This window comes from Stegodyphus dumicola, chromosome 4, assembly GCF_044657685.1.
Source record: "Stegodyphus dumicola isolate Sdum_Otavi_A_Nest chromosome 4, ASM4465768v1".
Classification (NCBI taxonomy): Eukaryota; Metazoa; Arthropoda; class Arachnida; order Araneae; family Eresidae; genus Stegodyphus; species Stegodyphus dumicola.
Window position 1 is genome coordinate 107,299,775 of NC_140771.1, and position 16,771 is coordinate 107,316,545.

Consider the following 16,771-nt stretch of genomic DNA (forward strand, 5'->3'; position numbering starts at 1 on the left):
GTGGATTTGGAGTGATTCATGACAATACTTGATGAAGAATCAAAACAATTTATTTGTTAGTATTACACAGGAGAGTTCCAAAGACACATTTACAGCTATCAAAAAACTGCAAAGAACATGCTGAAATGAACAGCAAACAGTCTTAAGGCTATAATGATGAAGAGAACTTCACGGCAAAGTGGTAAAGTACAGCTAATGACTCAGTTGATTGCTCTCAAACTAGTCTCTGAACTTAACATACTCAAGATACTCTTCATGATAAACTGCTATCCTGTATACAGGCAGGGTTTATATTTTGACCTGCTTTCAAGAACATTTAGGGGAAATCAGTAAGAATTAGTTCTAGAATGTTCTCTCTCTGTCTGTGGCATATCGCCAATTTTGTCACCAAATGGGCGATTTTGCATCAAATCTGGCAACCCTCGTTTCCTTTGCTACTTTCTGGCAAGCGTAAGCCCACTTTGTGGGGAAGCTATTTCAGGGTTCGTACGGTCCTTAAAAGTCCTTAAAAGTACTTAAATTTTTCAAAAATTATTTTTATGTCCTTAAAAGTCCTTAATTTTGGTCAAAATGAATAAATGGTCCTTAATTTTTCTCATTTGACATTTCTTATCATTTCTAATCATTGCCATTATAAGTGTGAAATGTGATTTCTCATGAATATGGAATTAAAATTACACGGCTCTTAACCAATCTGTTGGCGGATTTGCATTGCAAACGATAAAAAAACAATTAGCTACCCTAGGACGAAAGTATCTGGTGTCTGATTGGCTATTCACCCAATCTTTCGAAACAGGTGTTATCCATAAATTTATGCAGATTGTGATGAAAGTGTGAAGCCGGAAGTTCTTTAAGAGGCGAAAGTGATGATGAAGGTGCTCGAGGAAAAAAAAGGGGGGGGATTCTGAAAATATTTGCCAAAATTAGAACAATTCCAACCTGGAAGGCCACAACCCCTCCGACGCCAATAGTAACGAGATGCCTGGAAAGTGCATTTTCAATAAACTGTGGCTTCATCAAGCTGACTACAAAGACTGGATATTGATGGATGACAATCCTTATAAAGCTAAATGTGGTCTTTGTCTGAAACAAATTGAAATTTCTAGAATGGGAGAGTCAGCGCTGAAAATTCACATTAAAGCTAAGTTTCTTTTTATCATTTCAATTTGTTTTTATACGGTTTTGCTTACCTAAATTTCTGTGTTTGTTTGAATTAAGCTATAAATTAATTTTTGATCACCTTCTGCGGAGTTTATTCTCCTTTGCACATATATGTATGGGATATCGGGATTATGAGTTTATTTCTGCAGAGGGTCTGTTATCAATTTCGCAGGAAATCTATTGGCTCCATTTCGATTTGAGGTCGCCAAGGGCAAATTCGGTAATGCTAGCCAAAAAAAAGTGAAGTTCGGAAATACGTTTTGAAGCTTCAATAGACAATTAAGTATTTGGTTTAATCCTATGCACAAGGTATCCATTGCATAAGGGATTTGGATACTTTTGGCAACTTTATGATGAGCAGTAAACGGGACACATACGATGAGTAGTTAAACGGGTCATTTTGGTGTTGGCGATAATTTTCAAAATTGCACCAAGGCTGCACCGTATACTAGAATTTTATTAAGTATTTTTATAAAAGGAATACTGCTTTCAGAAGAATGTTATTGAATTTTAATACAGTCAAAAGTCGTTAATTCGGACACCCATAATTCGGAATGATCTATAATCCGGACCTCAAAACTAAAAACTTTCTGCGCATGCGCCGCGCTAACACATGCGCATAGGCGTTTACGCGTGCGCGTAAGACCTTTTACGACTGCGCATATGTGTGTGAGCAAGCGCAGAAAACGTTTTCGCGTGCGCGTTTTATGTATAACGGACGGTATAAGCTAAAATTATCTAATTATCTATTTCAGTTAATGTTGATGATTGCGTTGTTCCTTAATTTTCGAATTGGATCCGGCTTATTATTTTTTGCAGACTGTAAGAGCAATTTTATGAAAGTAAGCTTAAACTTTCGATTATATCAAATAGAATTTCCGATATATATTTGTTAATATGTAAAGGATCTAAAGCGAAAGTATGTTTTGAAATCCGAAATCTGTTTATCAATTTCACGCTGCTCGGCGGGGGGAACGCAGCGGCGGGCGCGTAATGAATTGGAAGTTGATTTGTCAGCACTATCCTTATCTTCAACGCAGATGTTTTTATTTTATTTGGCTTATAATTCCTTACCAAATGTAGTATTTCATCTCGATATGCTCCGTCTTTGATATGATTTAAAACAAGTTTCTCGTCATTATAATTCGCTTCCGATAGCGAAGAAAAGTAACAGAGGTTATTGAAAACGAAAAAGTTTCGATTGACAAATTAGTCGGTGTTCTTGACACAGCAATTATAGGACTTGAACAGCGGAACTTTGTAACTGAACAAGAAATTATGTTTGTTTAATAGAATTAAAGCGAAAGTATTATCACATGAAACGAAGCAAAACTTAAACAACTTACATTGAAAGAAATGTTTAATAAAGTAAACAAATAAATATTAAGCTTTTTCTTTTTGCAAATTTTGATACCCTTTAGATCATAATTGTTCTTTATTTCATAAATTACGGTTTCATATTTTTAATTTTAGAATTTCTGCATGCCATCTTACGAGATTTAAACTGATGATCTATAATCCGGAAAAATCGATAATCCGGAATTGCCGAAGTCCCGACGAGTCCGGATTAACGACTTTTGACTGTATCACATCAGTTATCCAAATAGTTGTCGATATGAAATTTCATTGTGATAATGATTGAAATTATCTTTTGTTATTAAGCTAATTTCACCTATTTATAACTAGAAATTAAAATAAAAGCTAAATCCTGAATAAAATGTCAGTGTTGAAATGATAAGGAAAAAATAAAAGAAACGGAAGATTAATAAATTAAAAGAAAATGACCGATAAGCGGAATGGTTGCTACACGGAGAAAACGTGTTCATGGTATTGCCAATATAGCATTTTTATGGCAATTTTAGCGATGTAACGGAATCTCTGCAGAAATGCTTGCCTAGAATATTTCGCGATGTCGCAATTTTTTATCGAGATAGTACATTTTTTAAGTGTTAAAATATAATGCCTAAAAAAAATTCATACATTTTTGTTTAACAATAAAACCAATTATTGCAGAATTTTTATTATTGCTCCACCATCTGATAGATAAAGAAATAATGTTTTAATTAAAATTTTCTGCTGTGAAGTTCTGCTTTAACCGATGGTTGCAAAATTTCCCAGCAGTTGAAAGAGCCATTGAAATATGGGATGACTTGCTACTATATGTTAAAAAAGTTGAAATGGGGCAGTTTAAAAATATTCATTAAAATCCTTCTCAAATATTTTGGAGGCAACTAAGGATAAAACATTTCTTATAAAATTAAATTTTCTTCTCTCTCTGCCAAAAATATTATTGCCTTTCCTTGAATATTATCAAAGCGATAAACCACTTATTCCCTTTTTTTGTTGAAGATATCTTAAAACTTGTAAATGATTGCTTTTATCACTTTAAAATTTTGAAATTAGAATATTCAAAAATAACTAAAGCAGAAAAGCTTTATAAATTTAATTTTAATGATCCAAATAGTTATAATGATAAAAGTAAAGTTTATTTGGGATTCATTGCTGAGCAGTTAATGAATGATAAATGCCGCAAGAAGAGCATTTCACAAGCTGGAAGTTTTGCATTGAAACAAGAAGGTCAACAATGTGTCTTAACAATAGTACAACACTTAATGGCAAAATGTCCAATAAATTATTCTCTTATTCGAAATGCATCTTGTATAGACCCACTGTTGATGGCTAAAAGTCCAGAAAAAGCCCAGAACAAAATGAAAATAGTTCTAACCGTATTAACGTGGAATAAACGTGTTTTACAAGATAATTGTGATGAAATTCTGCTGCAGTTTGGAGAGCTTCTAGACAAAGTAGTTAAGACAAATTTACATGAATTTTCTACTTTTGATTCTCAAAATCTTTCTCTTGACGCATTTCTCATTTCTTATTTTCATGATTTTCACTATTCTAAAACTATGGAAAATAGTGAAAATGATTCTTATCTTGTCACATGGACAGGCCTTTGTGAAAAGGAGATTCTCTGTAAATAAAGCAGTTGAAATTGAAAATTTAAATGACTCATCATACATTTCTAAAATTTTCTAGAGGTTTTCTTAATATCGAAATTAATAAAGAAATAAGATCAGCAGCAGCTTCGATAGATGCTTTTAGCAGATGAAGCCGAGCCCAGCAGGAACATTGATTTGTTTATCAAAACAAATGAACTTAGAAGAATAGTTGAAGAAAAGGAAATAGACATAAATAAATTAGATGTTAAAATGTCTGAAAAAATTTCAGATTTTAAAAAAAGCATAAATATTTTGTATCTTTTATTGCATAGTTTATTATTCTAGTATCTTTCAAAAAACCAAAGAAATAAATTGTATGTTTACAAATCTGTTATTTTAATCTGCAAAATATTCTTACATTGCAATTATAATAGTAGTTGACTGTGTTTAAATAAATATCAAATAAGTTAAATAATAATCATGCAAATCTCTAAAATATCTGTGGCTGTTATTAGTGTGAAATACACTTATACAAGTTTTTCAAGAAATTATGTTCTTAATTTAATGTTATCTACTTCATAACTTGTAGGGAGTTAGTTTAATTTTCAAAATTGTTTTATGTTAAGTATTAAATTCAATTTAATGAATTTAATAAAAGTGCATAATACACACTTCTGTTAGTTTCTTAAATGGATAATTGCTTTATTCTATTCTTTTTTTTTTTTTTTTTTTTTCTTAATTCTTTCTTTGATGGTCTTAAAAGTCCTTAATTTTCATGTAAGGAAATGTGTACGAACCCTGTATTTTATGATAGCTGGGCATTTCACAACAATTGATTACTATTAAATTAATTATAAAATATAAATGTTGAATACATAATTTTAATTGCATTGATCTTCAGGGTGTGTGTGTGTGTGTGTTACATCTTTAACTCGATTGTTAATTTTAATCAGTTTTTAAATTTGAAATGGTTCAATAATTTTGCCTTAATTTGTAATTAATAAGTAGTTATTAAAACGTTTCTCAATGTACACTGAGATGCTTGTGTATTGTATTTATTTAAGGTTCGAGACTGTTTAGAACATTCTACTTCTCCAATAGATGGTGCGACTCTTACTGAAGCCTTGCATGGACGGTGAGTTTCATAATTTTCATTTTATATGTTCTGTTTTGAATTACAATTCTTCATGAAGGTATTTTGGAGTAAGCTTATGTTATCAGAGCACATTTTGTAATAACATGACTTTGTGCTAATATGATATTATAAATGGTATCATTCAGAGACAAGTTTTTCAGCATTTTAAAATTCTTGAATTAGATATGAAATTATAGTAATTTAGAATTACTTCCTCGGTTTTATTTAGATCTTTAAAACAATAGTCTTTAGAAAGGAATGTGTATGATGTTGTAAATTTTTAATTTAGAATTACTTCCTCGGTTTTATTTAGATCTTTAAAACAATAGTCTTTAGAAAGGAATGTGTATGATGTTGTAAATTTTTATGATGTTTTACTTGCTAAATGTGAGATAAATTTGCTGACTTAGTAAAAGTCCTTTTGTGGAGTTTCAAATAGTTTCTTTTCATAAATGGATTACTTTTGGATTAAGATTAAGAGCTGGTCATTAATTTGATTCTTTTAATAATTTATTTCAGTGTTTTAAAATCTTATATATTTCAAGAGCGGTGGTGAACAAACAGATAATGTTTAGATTGAATCTTTCAATAATACTATTAAGGGATTTTGCACTAATGTTTTAGTGTAACTGAGCTAGCATATTTATGTGCTGATCATTTAATAAAATACAATGAAACTTTGCCAATAAGTACAGTTTCATTGATGTGAAAAACTTAAGTGCTTAATATTAATTTTATACATACAGGGTGTTTCAGAGCTGTCCAGAAATAAGCATGGAGATCTGAAACATGATAACAGGCAATAATTATATAGAAACATAGAGTCCCATGTGTAACCCCAATGTGCAGGAGGGCATTGGAATGTCGAAATGAGGTCTGATCAGGTCTTGATCTTCTGATTATATTGAAAAGAGTTTACAGTTCTAGAGCTGCCAAAGAATTTACAAAGCGAAACCATGTTTCGATGTCGATTGAACAAAAAGTGGAATTGCTGCAAAAAATGGATAAAGGCATATATATCTGTCTCAAAAAATTATGCGAGGAGTATGGCATTGGAAAGTCAACTGTATATGATATAAGAAAAAGGAACTTTTTTGAATTTTTTATGGAAGCAACTTAAACAGCCTACATTGAAAGAAATGTTTAATAAGACAAACAAATAAATATTAAGCTTTTTTTTTTTTTTTTTTTTTTTTTTTTTTGTAAATTTTGATACCCTTTAGAACATAATTATTCTTTATTTCATAAATTACAATTTCATATTTTTAATTGTATAATTTCTGCATGCCATCTTACCAGATTTAAATTGATGATCTATCAGGAAAAATCCCAGATCCTGAATCACCGAAGTCCCGACCAGTCCGAATTTTGGACTTTGTTCTGTATTATAGCTATAATTGTTTTATGAAATATGCAGGATAAGTTAAAGAATCAGTGGTTATAACAAAAAAATCATAAGTAGCATGCATTTTTATGTGATACATTAAATATAACTATCTGGATTTCACATAGAGGACATTCGAATACATTTAATGAATAGACAGCTGACAATGCACTTGGGTTTCAAAGTTGAGAGTTCTGAACAAAAAGCTTTTTATATTTTGCAGTAGGCAAAGATGACATCCTTAATTATATTAAACATAACTCTTACCAAAGATACATGTACAGTCCTTCGACAAAATAGAGCATTTTACTTTGGTAACAGTTTGAAAGTGCTCTATGGGAAAAGTACAAACAGGCTTAGCATTTTGATGGAATATATGGCAAATTTATCTGTTTAGACCTAAAAAGTAAGCATATAAACTTGAGTCTGGTGTACATCAAAAAAAGTGTTTGGTGTATATTTTGTAAAAGAAATTAAAATTCAAGCCAAATAAATAAGAATTACGGTAGGCTTTATGCAGGGCTGGTTAAGGAGCCTCGAAACACATGCAGTTGGAGGCAACCCCAATTTGAAAGGGCCACCGTCATCTGTAAGTATTAATAAAAGTAAGCAGAACTTCTCACGTAAAAAATTTTAAATGCTGCTAAAATTGAAATGATTTGTGATTATAAATTATGTAACTGTCTGACCATCCCAAAGAAAGTATAATTTTCAAAGGCATACCTGTTAGGGTGTCACTATTTCCCAACTTGCTTAGGAACCTGAAATTTTGTAAACCAGCTCTACTTTTTGCAATTCTGGTACAAAAATCTATTTTTGATGTGCTCTGCATGTAAATTTATTAATAGTGCCCTTACACATTTAGTAATGGGGACACTTTGTATTAGGATCTATAGTAACATACATATATAAGCAGGTTATCAATGATTTTAAGCATGCAATTAAAATCAGTGATTTAAATCATGATTTCAATCAGCAGATTAAAACATTAAGCATTTAAACATTGTTTAAAATTGAATGCTGCCAGTTTTAAAGCTGAGACTAAAATAGAAGTAATTTAAAGCAAAATTGTTAAAAATATTTTAAAGAAGCCCTGTTAGTATAATGCAGGATATTGTGTCACTACTATGTCCAGTCTCAAGAGTTAAATCTGATGATGAGTGCACGAATTCAAAACACATGATGTATAATTTAAGTAAACGTGTTGTAGAAACTATTTTCTCAAAAATCTAAAATAGATTGTCAAATACATAAATTTTTTTTATGCGAGAATGAAAATTTATTTATCCTTGCTGTTGATGCCATTAAATGGTTGAAAATAAATTTAAGTATAAAATTCGTAGTTTTGTAACTGATAATGCAGCAAAAACAAGAATAATTAGAAAACACTTTACATCTTATGGTTTTTCAGCATATATATTTAATTTATCACTAAAGATTTAAATGCATTAAATATTAGAGTATATTATTCAAATCATACAATATTTTTTCAATCACCATTTTGCCTTAACCAGTATTAATGTATACAATAGAACTGGTTTAATTATAGTATTTGATATATGTTTGAAACCAGTGTACAACTCTTTTGAAGGCTATGGAATGAAATGGCCAATTCTCATGCAAAATGTGGAAAAGAACCAAGATGCAATAGACAAGAATATTCAGTCAAAATTTTTTAATATACTTGTGGGTGAAATGTGGATGATTTCTTGCTTCATTTGAAGCCAGTTTAATTTGTTTTGAATAACCTCATGTAGGATAATTTCAGCATTGATGAAGCTGTTAAAGTTTGGAAAGACCTTGGCAACAACTCAATCTTGATAAAGATTACATAAAGTTATTTAAAATGCAATAGAAACCAATACTAACATCAGTACATTTTTCAACACATATTTTGTCATCAGGATATAAAACTTAATTCTTACTAGCAAGCAAAAAAGGAAAAGCCATTGGAAATACTGGAAGAAAACTATGCAGATTTGTGCAGCATTATATTGAATTTTATTTTTCATGTTCCACCTCTTTGCTGAACACTTTTTTTACACATGAGACAATCAAGTCAGTAATCATGTTTGAGTACAGAATTCGAAAAGCAGCAATTTTTTTAATATTGTTTAAAGCACTAAAAACAACTGACAGTAAGGCAGAAATAACATGATTAACTATTTCTAAAGAGACTGGTATTTGATTATCACTAATGTGATTGACGCTTTTGAAAAAAAATTATAGCTTCCAAACATAAGTGTTATTTCCATGGTTATATTTATTCTGACTATTTTTGCTCTTATTAAAGATATAACTATAAAAGTATTTTTTATAATTTTTTGTTAGTAAGTATATGCACAGACGTTTATATTTAAACGATTTTGTGAGTTACTAGTGTGAAAAAACTTCAAGATATTTTATTCCTTTTATACTATTATTTAATAAAATTATGTACAATTTGTATTATGTCTAATTATTATAATTTGTTTATAAAAATATATATTACATTTCTTAGTATCATCTAATGAGAGGTTTAATTACTTTGAAAACCTTTAATGCATGGTGACTTTAATAAATTAGCTTAAAAAATAGTTAAAATCATTTAAATGAATATATGTATATAGAATTATTAAAAGAATTAGAAAATTCAGAGCTTGAATGAAAGTTTACAATTTCTTTCCTATGAAGGCCCTCATCATTTGTTTCTCGAAGAAAGTCATGTACAAGTAAGAATTAAACTACAGATATTGATACTATACTGAAAGTATTATACAATAAAATAAGAAATATAAATGAAATATTAATCTCCTCAATTTAATGCTTCAAACATAACTTACCAAGAGAAAAGTGTTTTTAAGCTCTAGACCATGTTGATTAATGAGTTCCAGATACATGTTTCGTTCCTCTGAAACATTTGAGATTCAAGACCGTTATTTTTGAAACAAACTTTCAATTTAAATTAACTTTCAGTGGTTCTCAAATACTCAGACTTTTTCCCTACGTGCATTCGCAACCCCTTAGACACACAATACATAAATAGAAACTAAAAAAAAAAAAAAAAATATTTATTAAGATTCAAATAAAAACCACAAAAAATTTTTTATTAGGCAAGAACCTGAAAAACTAAAATGCAGAAAAGGCCAAACGAACTAATTTCAGTCATATACAACTACAGAAAACCCTGATCAAAACGAGCAACAAATTAATATGATCTGTATTTAAAACCTAAAATAAGGGTGGATCGAATGCATATTAAATTAGCTTTTATCCAAATCGAAAAAAACCAGAAAACTCTGAAACAAAAGGCTGCTGAGAATGCTCAAATTTATACTAAAAGGCTTATAAAGATACAAAAGAAGCTACTGAGAGTTACGAAGATTTTATAGAAAAATCTCCCAAAAATTAATTATGAAAGTTGCTTAGAATTAACAAAGAATTTAATTAAAAATTATTCATAGGAACGTCTTAAAATTCTTTTAATAATAATGGCGAGAACAAATGCAGTTTCTTAAAAAAAAAAAAAAATGAAGTTTCATAAATGCTGAAAAATCTTTTAAAAGGAAATACTCAAGTTCAAACTGCCTAGATCAACATAATTTGCAACAAAAGTTCAAATAAATTTTTGAAAAGATATGATATATATATTTATTAAAAAGTGATTTGTTGACACCCTGTGTATGGGGAGGGGCATAGAAAACCTGCACAAATATGTAATGTGGATGCACAATGGACCTTTTCATTTGTTCTAGGAGCATACAGTTACAACTTGCTTGGATATGTTATAGATTTCCAAGCAAGTTGTAACTGTATTGCTTGGATATGCTTTCCCAACTGGATCAAGATTTTAATAATTACGCTGCAGAGCCATTAGGGTTTTTTAAGCGGAAGATGTGAAAATGTATTTTGCTTCAAATTCTGGACCTTCTGATTGCTAGGCTGACATGCTTTCCAATCACTACATGAAGGCATTCTAAGGAGAGAGAAAAATCTTACATTTCTCCCACTTAAAGATGACTGGGAAGAAGGAGGACCCAGTTGCCAAATCCTAGTATTGATAAATTAACTATTTACCACCATTTAGTTTGGATGCCATTTGTTGAGTCATTAGGTTTTTCAAAGCTGAAGTTGTGAAAGATGTGCTATGTCCTTCGTGGGATTTGAACTCCAGACTTTTCAACTGCTGGCTGGATGTGCTTTCCATTTAAAACAAGAAGGCATGCATATTGGAGGAGAGAAATGTTTCATGTTTCAGCAGAATGAAGTTCTGAATGAACATCTCCCCCAGAAATTGGGTTGGTTGCTGAAGAGCATATTAATATGTTTCTTAACTAACCTCCGTATTTGCGTGACCATACTCATTGTAGTTTCTTTTTGTAAGGTTGTTAAAGCTGTTGTTTTTATGCAGTCGACCTTGATGAAGTCAAAATCCACACTTACTGTGCTGTTGCATTGCATCAGGTATGCTTCAACATGTGCAAACTGAAATAGACTAAACTGGGGATGTGCATTGTATGATAAAAGGATCTCTTGTAGACAAATTTTGATAGTTAATTTTTAATTTCATATATTACTTATTAACATGTGTCAGTTAATTTATCTGTTGTCATTATTTGCAACAAGATTTTTTTGAACTACTTTGTTTTTATGTCTGTTTTTTAAGTTTTTTAAATTCATAAGTTTATATGTTTTTGTCAGTTTTAGAAGTTTTTAAATTCATAAATTCATGTGGCACATCATGTTTTAGGGGGATCAGTATCAGATATCTTGGAAAAATTGCTGATATGGTGGCCAAAGTTCCTCAGCTGCAATATGTGTTGGTGAGTATGTCAGTATTATGAGCAGTATATTGAAATGTAACAATATCCTTATTAGAATGCTGAGGGATTTATGTCTTGCTGATTTCTCTTCAGAAATGTGTATAAACTTGGCTTGTTTTGTAGTTGTGATGAGTTAATTTTTTAACTTCTTAATTTTCTATTTACAGAGGATAATTGTATCAGAACTTTTGACTAGAGCAGCAAAGCATTTATTTTCACATTACATTCAAGGAGTTGAAACCATGTGTTTATCAAGTGCAACGAGCCATTTTCTCAACTGCTTTTTATCCTCTTGTACTTCATTGCCAAGTCCAGTCTCTTCAGAAGAAGTGAGTTTTATATTTTGATTATTCTTATTTTCAATTTTATGAGTTATTTTTAAATTTTTTACTAGTTCAGTTTAATAGAGCATTTGTTCAGTATAAAATCTTTTTAACTGATCTATTAAGGTTTTCTGTATTTATGATAATTAAAATTATTTATATGTTCTCTCTAATAGTTTCTTGCTTTCTTAGCAGCTTCAGGTCAAGTACAAGCGAAAAGGGAAACGAAAGGGTAAACAAAATCCATTAAGATTTGAAGGTAAGTATTTGTGGTGTTAAAATTTAAGTGTTAATTTTTAATGGTGGAGTTTCTAATTGTCCATATTGATTAATGCACTGGTATAAATTTATGTTCATAAATGATTATATTTCAGAGGAATATTTAATGATATCATAAAAATCGACTCTTCAGAGGTTTTTAAGAGAATGCCATGGACATTAATGTTTAAAATAGGGTTTAATTAATACAGGAGAGTATTTTTCTGGAAAAGCATTTCTCCTTTTTATTAACCTGCATAATACAACTTCTGCACATACTATGGCTCCTCTTGCTGTTTCATGTTCATTTTCTTTGTCCCACTTTTTAATTGGTTTCACATGAATCATTGAAACAAGAAAATCTTAATCTGATTAAAATCTTACAGCCTGTGTCATTCTTATCTTTTTACAGGAAATTATCTATGTTTTCTTCTCTTATATTTAAAAAATTCTTGAATAATTGAAATGATTTCAATGAGAAGGCAATGCTATATTTTTTTCATACACGAAATCGAATTAGACGAATTAGTATTATGTTTTCCACTTCATTTTAAACTATAGAAGTGAAACTTGTGTATAAAAAAGTTATGTAATTTTTCTAAAAGCTTTCAAATTTTTCATCATTTTCCAACTCTTATCTTTAAGTCTTTTTTTTTTTTTTTTTTTTTTTTTTTTTTTTTAAGTTATACATTTTGGAGAAAAAGCAATAGACCTTTTTTTCAATGAATTCTGGAAAAGAATCAGCATTTTAGATGTCTAAAATCTGTTTATTTTTGCTCCATTTAAAAATTTTTTGCAATTTTACTAAACACCAAAATGTATTGCAATTTTAGTTAATATGTTTTTATATTTTAAGCGTGCATAAAAATTTCAATTCCAGTTCAATATTTTGATGTTTGTGTTTTGTATGTAATATGGAAGTACTTTTAAAAAATATGATTAAAATTAACTTTTAAGCTAAGAATGCAATTTTTTCTAAATTAAAAAAATATATAAATATAAAATAAAGATTATGAAACTATGTTTTTGGATTTCGCAGAAAAATAAATTTGTGCATGTAATTTTAAATAACATATTTTTTGCATATCATCCTAATCCTTGCTGTGCCTAACTTGAATATAAAAAGCTTTTTTGATGCTTTAATAGCGATTTATAAATTTTTGAATCTTTTTTTTTTTTCTGATACTTGCAGATAATAATGAATGGGCTCTTCTGTCTACTAAAACATTTTGGAACAATATGAAGAATGAGCTGCTTTCATATTATGCATGGGAGTTACCTTGCGATTCTATTGATGCCATTATCGAACATTTTTCTCTGCAAAAAATATCACTGATGCGATCATTTTGCATTAAAACTGGAATTCAATTATTATTAAGGGAATACAACTTTGATCATAAAACCAAACCTACTTTTACAGAGGATGATATACTAAATATTTTTCCTGTTGTAAAGCATATAAACCCAAGAGTAAGTTTTTGCCTGAGCGTTGTAATTTTTAATTTATACGTAATTTGGCCAGATCTGCAGATATCTGCTTGCATCTTTACTGTATAATTTAGTTATTAAAAAAACATTAGTGAAGTTTTTGTTATTGAAATTCTGTGTTACACAGAATTTTTGTTGTTTGAATTGTAGATTTTATTTACATTTTTGTCGAAACTTAATATTATTTGTATTAATAATGCTACAAATATACAATGTACATTGGGGAAAAAAAAAAAAAAAAAAAAAAAAAAAAAAACCTCTTTAATGTACATAACTATAGTTTTTCCCACCTCTGTGTTTCTTCTGTCTCTATATATCTCAGTTTTGTAAACAGCTAACAAAATATTTTCTGCTAATTGCATGTTCAATAATATTTTTTCATTATTATAGACTTATAAAATTTTAATAACTTAAATAAGCACTTAGAAAATATTATTTTTTCCCTTTGCGTTGAATACCTTGTGCATATATATTTTTTAGTAGTATGCTGAGAAAGTACTTGTTGGAAATTGTTTTCCAGTTTCAATGCTGAAATTTATTTTCTAAGTTTCAATAAAAGCCTGCCTATCTGGCATTCAACTAACTGGAAAGTTCAAGCAACTAGAATATTTTTTAATTTTAGGAACTTTTTTTTAATACAGTTTTTTAAGCAAATAAGAAACTCCGTAAAGTAAAAAATAAGCCAAAAACACATATATAACTACAACTTTAAGCAAACAAAAACTGTAGCCAGACAATGCAATTCAGCTCCAATAATGTGCAAGTGGGATGTCACAATATAAGATCTTTGCTTTGATTTTATGTTAATCTGATTAATTCTCTAAATGCTGACTTAGGTTTTCTGAAGAAGAATATAAGTGAACTGATGTTTGTGTTTTCCCACGCATTTACAAAAGAGGAGTAGTTACAAAATTATGAGATTTTGGCATCAAGAAAGGTTTATGATTATGTGTATGATATGGGAATTTATTTGAAAACAGATAAACAGTGGTGATGCAGTATGAAAAATTGTGGTTGTATCTGTATAAAGTTTTTATATGTTGTATCTGTAGCATGTATCTCTTGCTTATCAAATTAAATAAAGAATGATTAGTTCTTTTAAAAGTCTGCTGATATGATTGGCACAAGTTTGGCAGAATCTCTGTTACTTTTCTGGGTCAATATGATTCCATAAGTGGATAAGATGTTTAACTTTCATATGTTTAAGGTGTAAATATTTATCAGTTTTCATGCCAAAGATCCATTTTTTTTCCTTCCAAAATCTTGCATAATGTTAATTGTAGGCTTTTATAGTTTTTATAATTCAATCTGATAATAAGTAGATGATAATTTTTATAATTTTAAACCAGTATTTTCTTCTCAATTTCATTTGACATTTCTACCAAGAATTGCATTTTTTATGCACTCAACTGAACTGTTTTCAATTACTCAACATTTGGCATTCCCTCGACTTTCTAGATAAGTCAAGATTTTACTATATATGAAACACTTTTACTGTATATGATTACAATGCTTGGCTTTTTTTAATAAAGTGTGAATGTTGTTTTTAATAACAAAAAAGCAACTTTATTATGAATGCTTCTTTAAATTAGGGTTCCAGTTATACTTCTAATTAAGCCTTTTCTATAATATCTGTAAAGTCTTCTGATAAATGTACTTTTTTATTATATTTCTGCAAAAATTTAATTTTCAATCATGCAAATGCTCTTCGTAGACAATTCCCTGTTTATTCTGTATAACTGTTCTTATTATCTTAAACATTGATATTGTGCTTGAGATTAAATATTGTATTGATTTTTATCTTTGTTCTGGTATTGTGAATTAAATTAGTTTTGAAGATAACTGTGATAGATATGAGTCCCTTCTTTCTGCTGTTATTATAAAGGGGAAAAAAACTGTTTGTTATAAATTTTTGAATTACATTTCCTGTGTAAAATATGAATTATGGCTGATTAATGCTGTAATTATCATTCAATATATTATATATGCTGTAAGCAGTAGAAAAATGTGGTTTTCATAGAATTTATATATTTGGGAGATAGTATAAAAAAGGATTTAGGAGGGCAAAATTTACTCATTATCAAATACTAATAAATTATTCTCGTTTCCTTAAACTTTTCCGCTGGGCTTAAATTTGGATGATTAAAATTTTCAGTTAGAATTCACAAGATTCATTCACAAGTCAAGGTTTTCTAAAATTATCATTTCCTTTGGGGGGGAGAAATTGAGGTAGCCCCTAAGCTTAGGTTCTGGAAAACAGTAGCATTCATAAAAATTATGCTAAGAGCTTCAGGTTATGCACGAAGAAGCAGTTTGTAAAATATCGGAAGTCTATATTGCTTGAGATCTGAGATTAAGCAGATATATTTGAGCAGAGTGAGCAGATATTTTTTGATTGATTGAGCAGAGTTTTATGGATTTCAGGTCATAAATAAAAAATCATTATATTTAGATTAAGAAAAGGAATAATAATAACAATAAGAGCAATTAATTTCTTTTTGTCTTTTTATAGAGTAATATAGATTATATAAAAAGGAAATAAAAGATATTTTATATTTTTTTATATTTTTCAAACACCTATTTCAGTAGTTTGATTTAAAATTTTAAGATATTCGAGTCTTTCTTGCCTCAAATTACAGAGCAATTGCTTCTTAAACGGTCATATGCAGGTGAACATCAGAGCTGGTGCAACTTCACCAGGTGCAAGAATTTAGGGGCAGTAAAACTTTTTGTAATTTAGATCCACATTGAGCGGTAATGTTTAGGGAAGGTACTGGGCAGCAGAATTTGGAGATGGCAAAAGTTTTAGAATTTAAGGAGGTATTGGGCAGCAGAATTTAGGACCTGCAGTGATTGTATCAGATTATTATGCTTAGCATTGTCCTAGTCACATGGTTTTGTTCTAAATTCCTTATTGCTTTCAGGAATATTGAGAGTTCATTTAGAACTTAATCTGATATGATGTAAAGTATTATATTCAGTTTTTATAATAAATGTTGAAAATTCCGATATGTTTTCAGAATTAATCTAACAATTGTCAGCATGCATAAATGTTATCATAAAATGAAGCCTGAAATGATAATGGCAACTTTAGAATATACTGAAGACATCAGTGCTCGAAAACATTATTGTGGTTATTTGAACAGTCTTTCACTGTTGATAATTTTTTTATTTATAAAGGTCACTAAGAATTTAGTGACCTTTTTTTTATCATTTTAAAATTGTCAAGTTTTAAAATTCACATAAATTCTTTTATGAAAATCTTGCACATAAAGTGT

The 16,771-nt window shown here is 29.4% G+C and overlaps 1 protein-coding gene across 6 annotated transcripts in view; it reads left to right on the plus strand.

Annotated features, from left to right (window-relative positions):
- Positions 1-16,771, plus strand: part of clu (clustered mitochondria protein homolog) — a 152,105-nt gene that overhangs the window by 106,895 nt on the left and 28,439 nt on the right. For 5 of the 6 annotated variants that reach the window (XM_035371249.2, XM_035371247.2, XM_035371246.2 and 2 more), the window contains 5 exons: positions 5,168-5,238; positions 11,352-11,424; positions 11,592-11,753; positions 11,940-12,006; positions 13,198-13,475. In XM_035371249.2, the coding sequence (XP_035227140.2) occupies positions 5,168-5,238; positions 11,352-11,424; positions 11,592-11,753; positions 11,940-12,006; positions 13,198-13,475 (651 nt within the window). The remainder of the gene's footprint in view (positions 1-5,167; positions 5,239-11,351; positions 11,425-11,591; positions 11,754-11,939; positions 12,007-13,197; positions 13,476-16,771) is intronic. The other variant, XM_035371251.2, reaches the window with a different exon arrangement.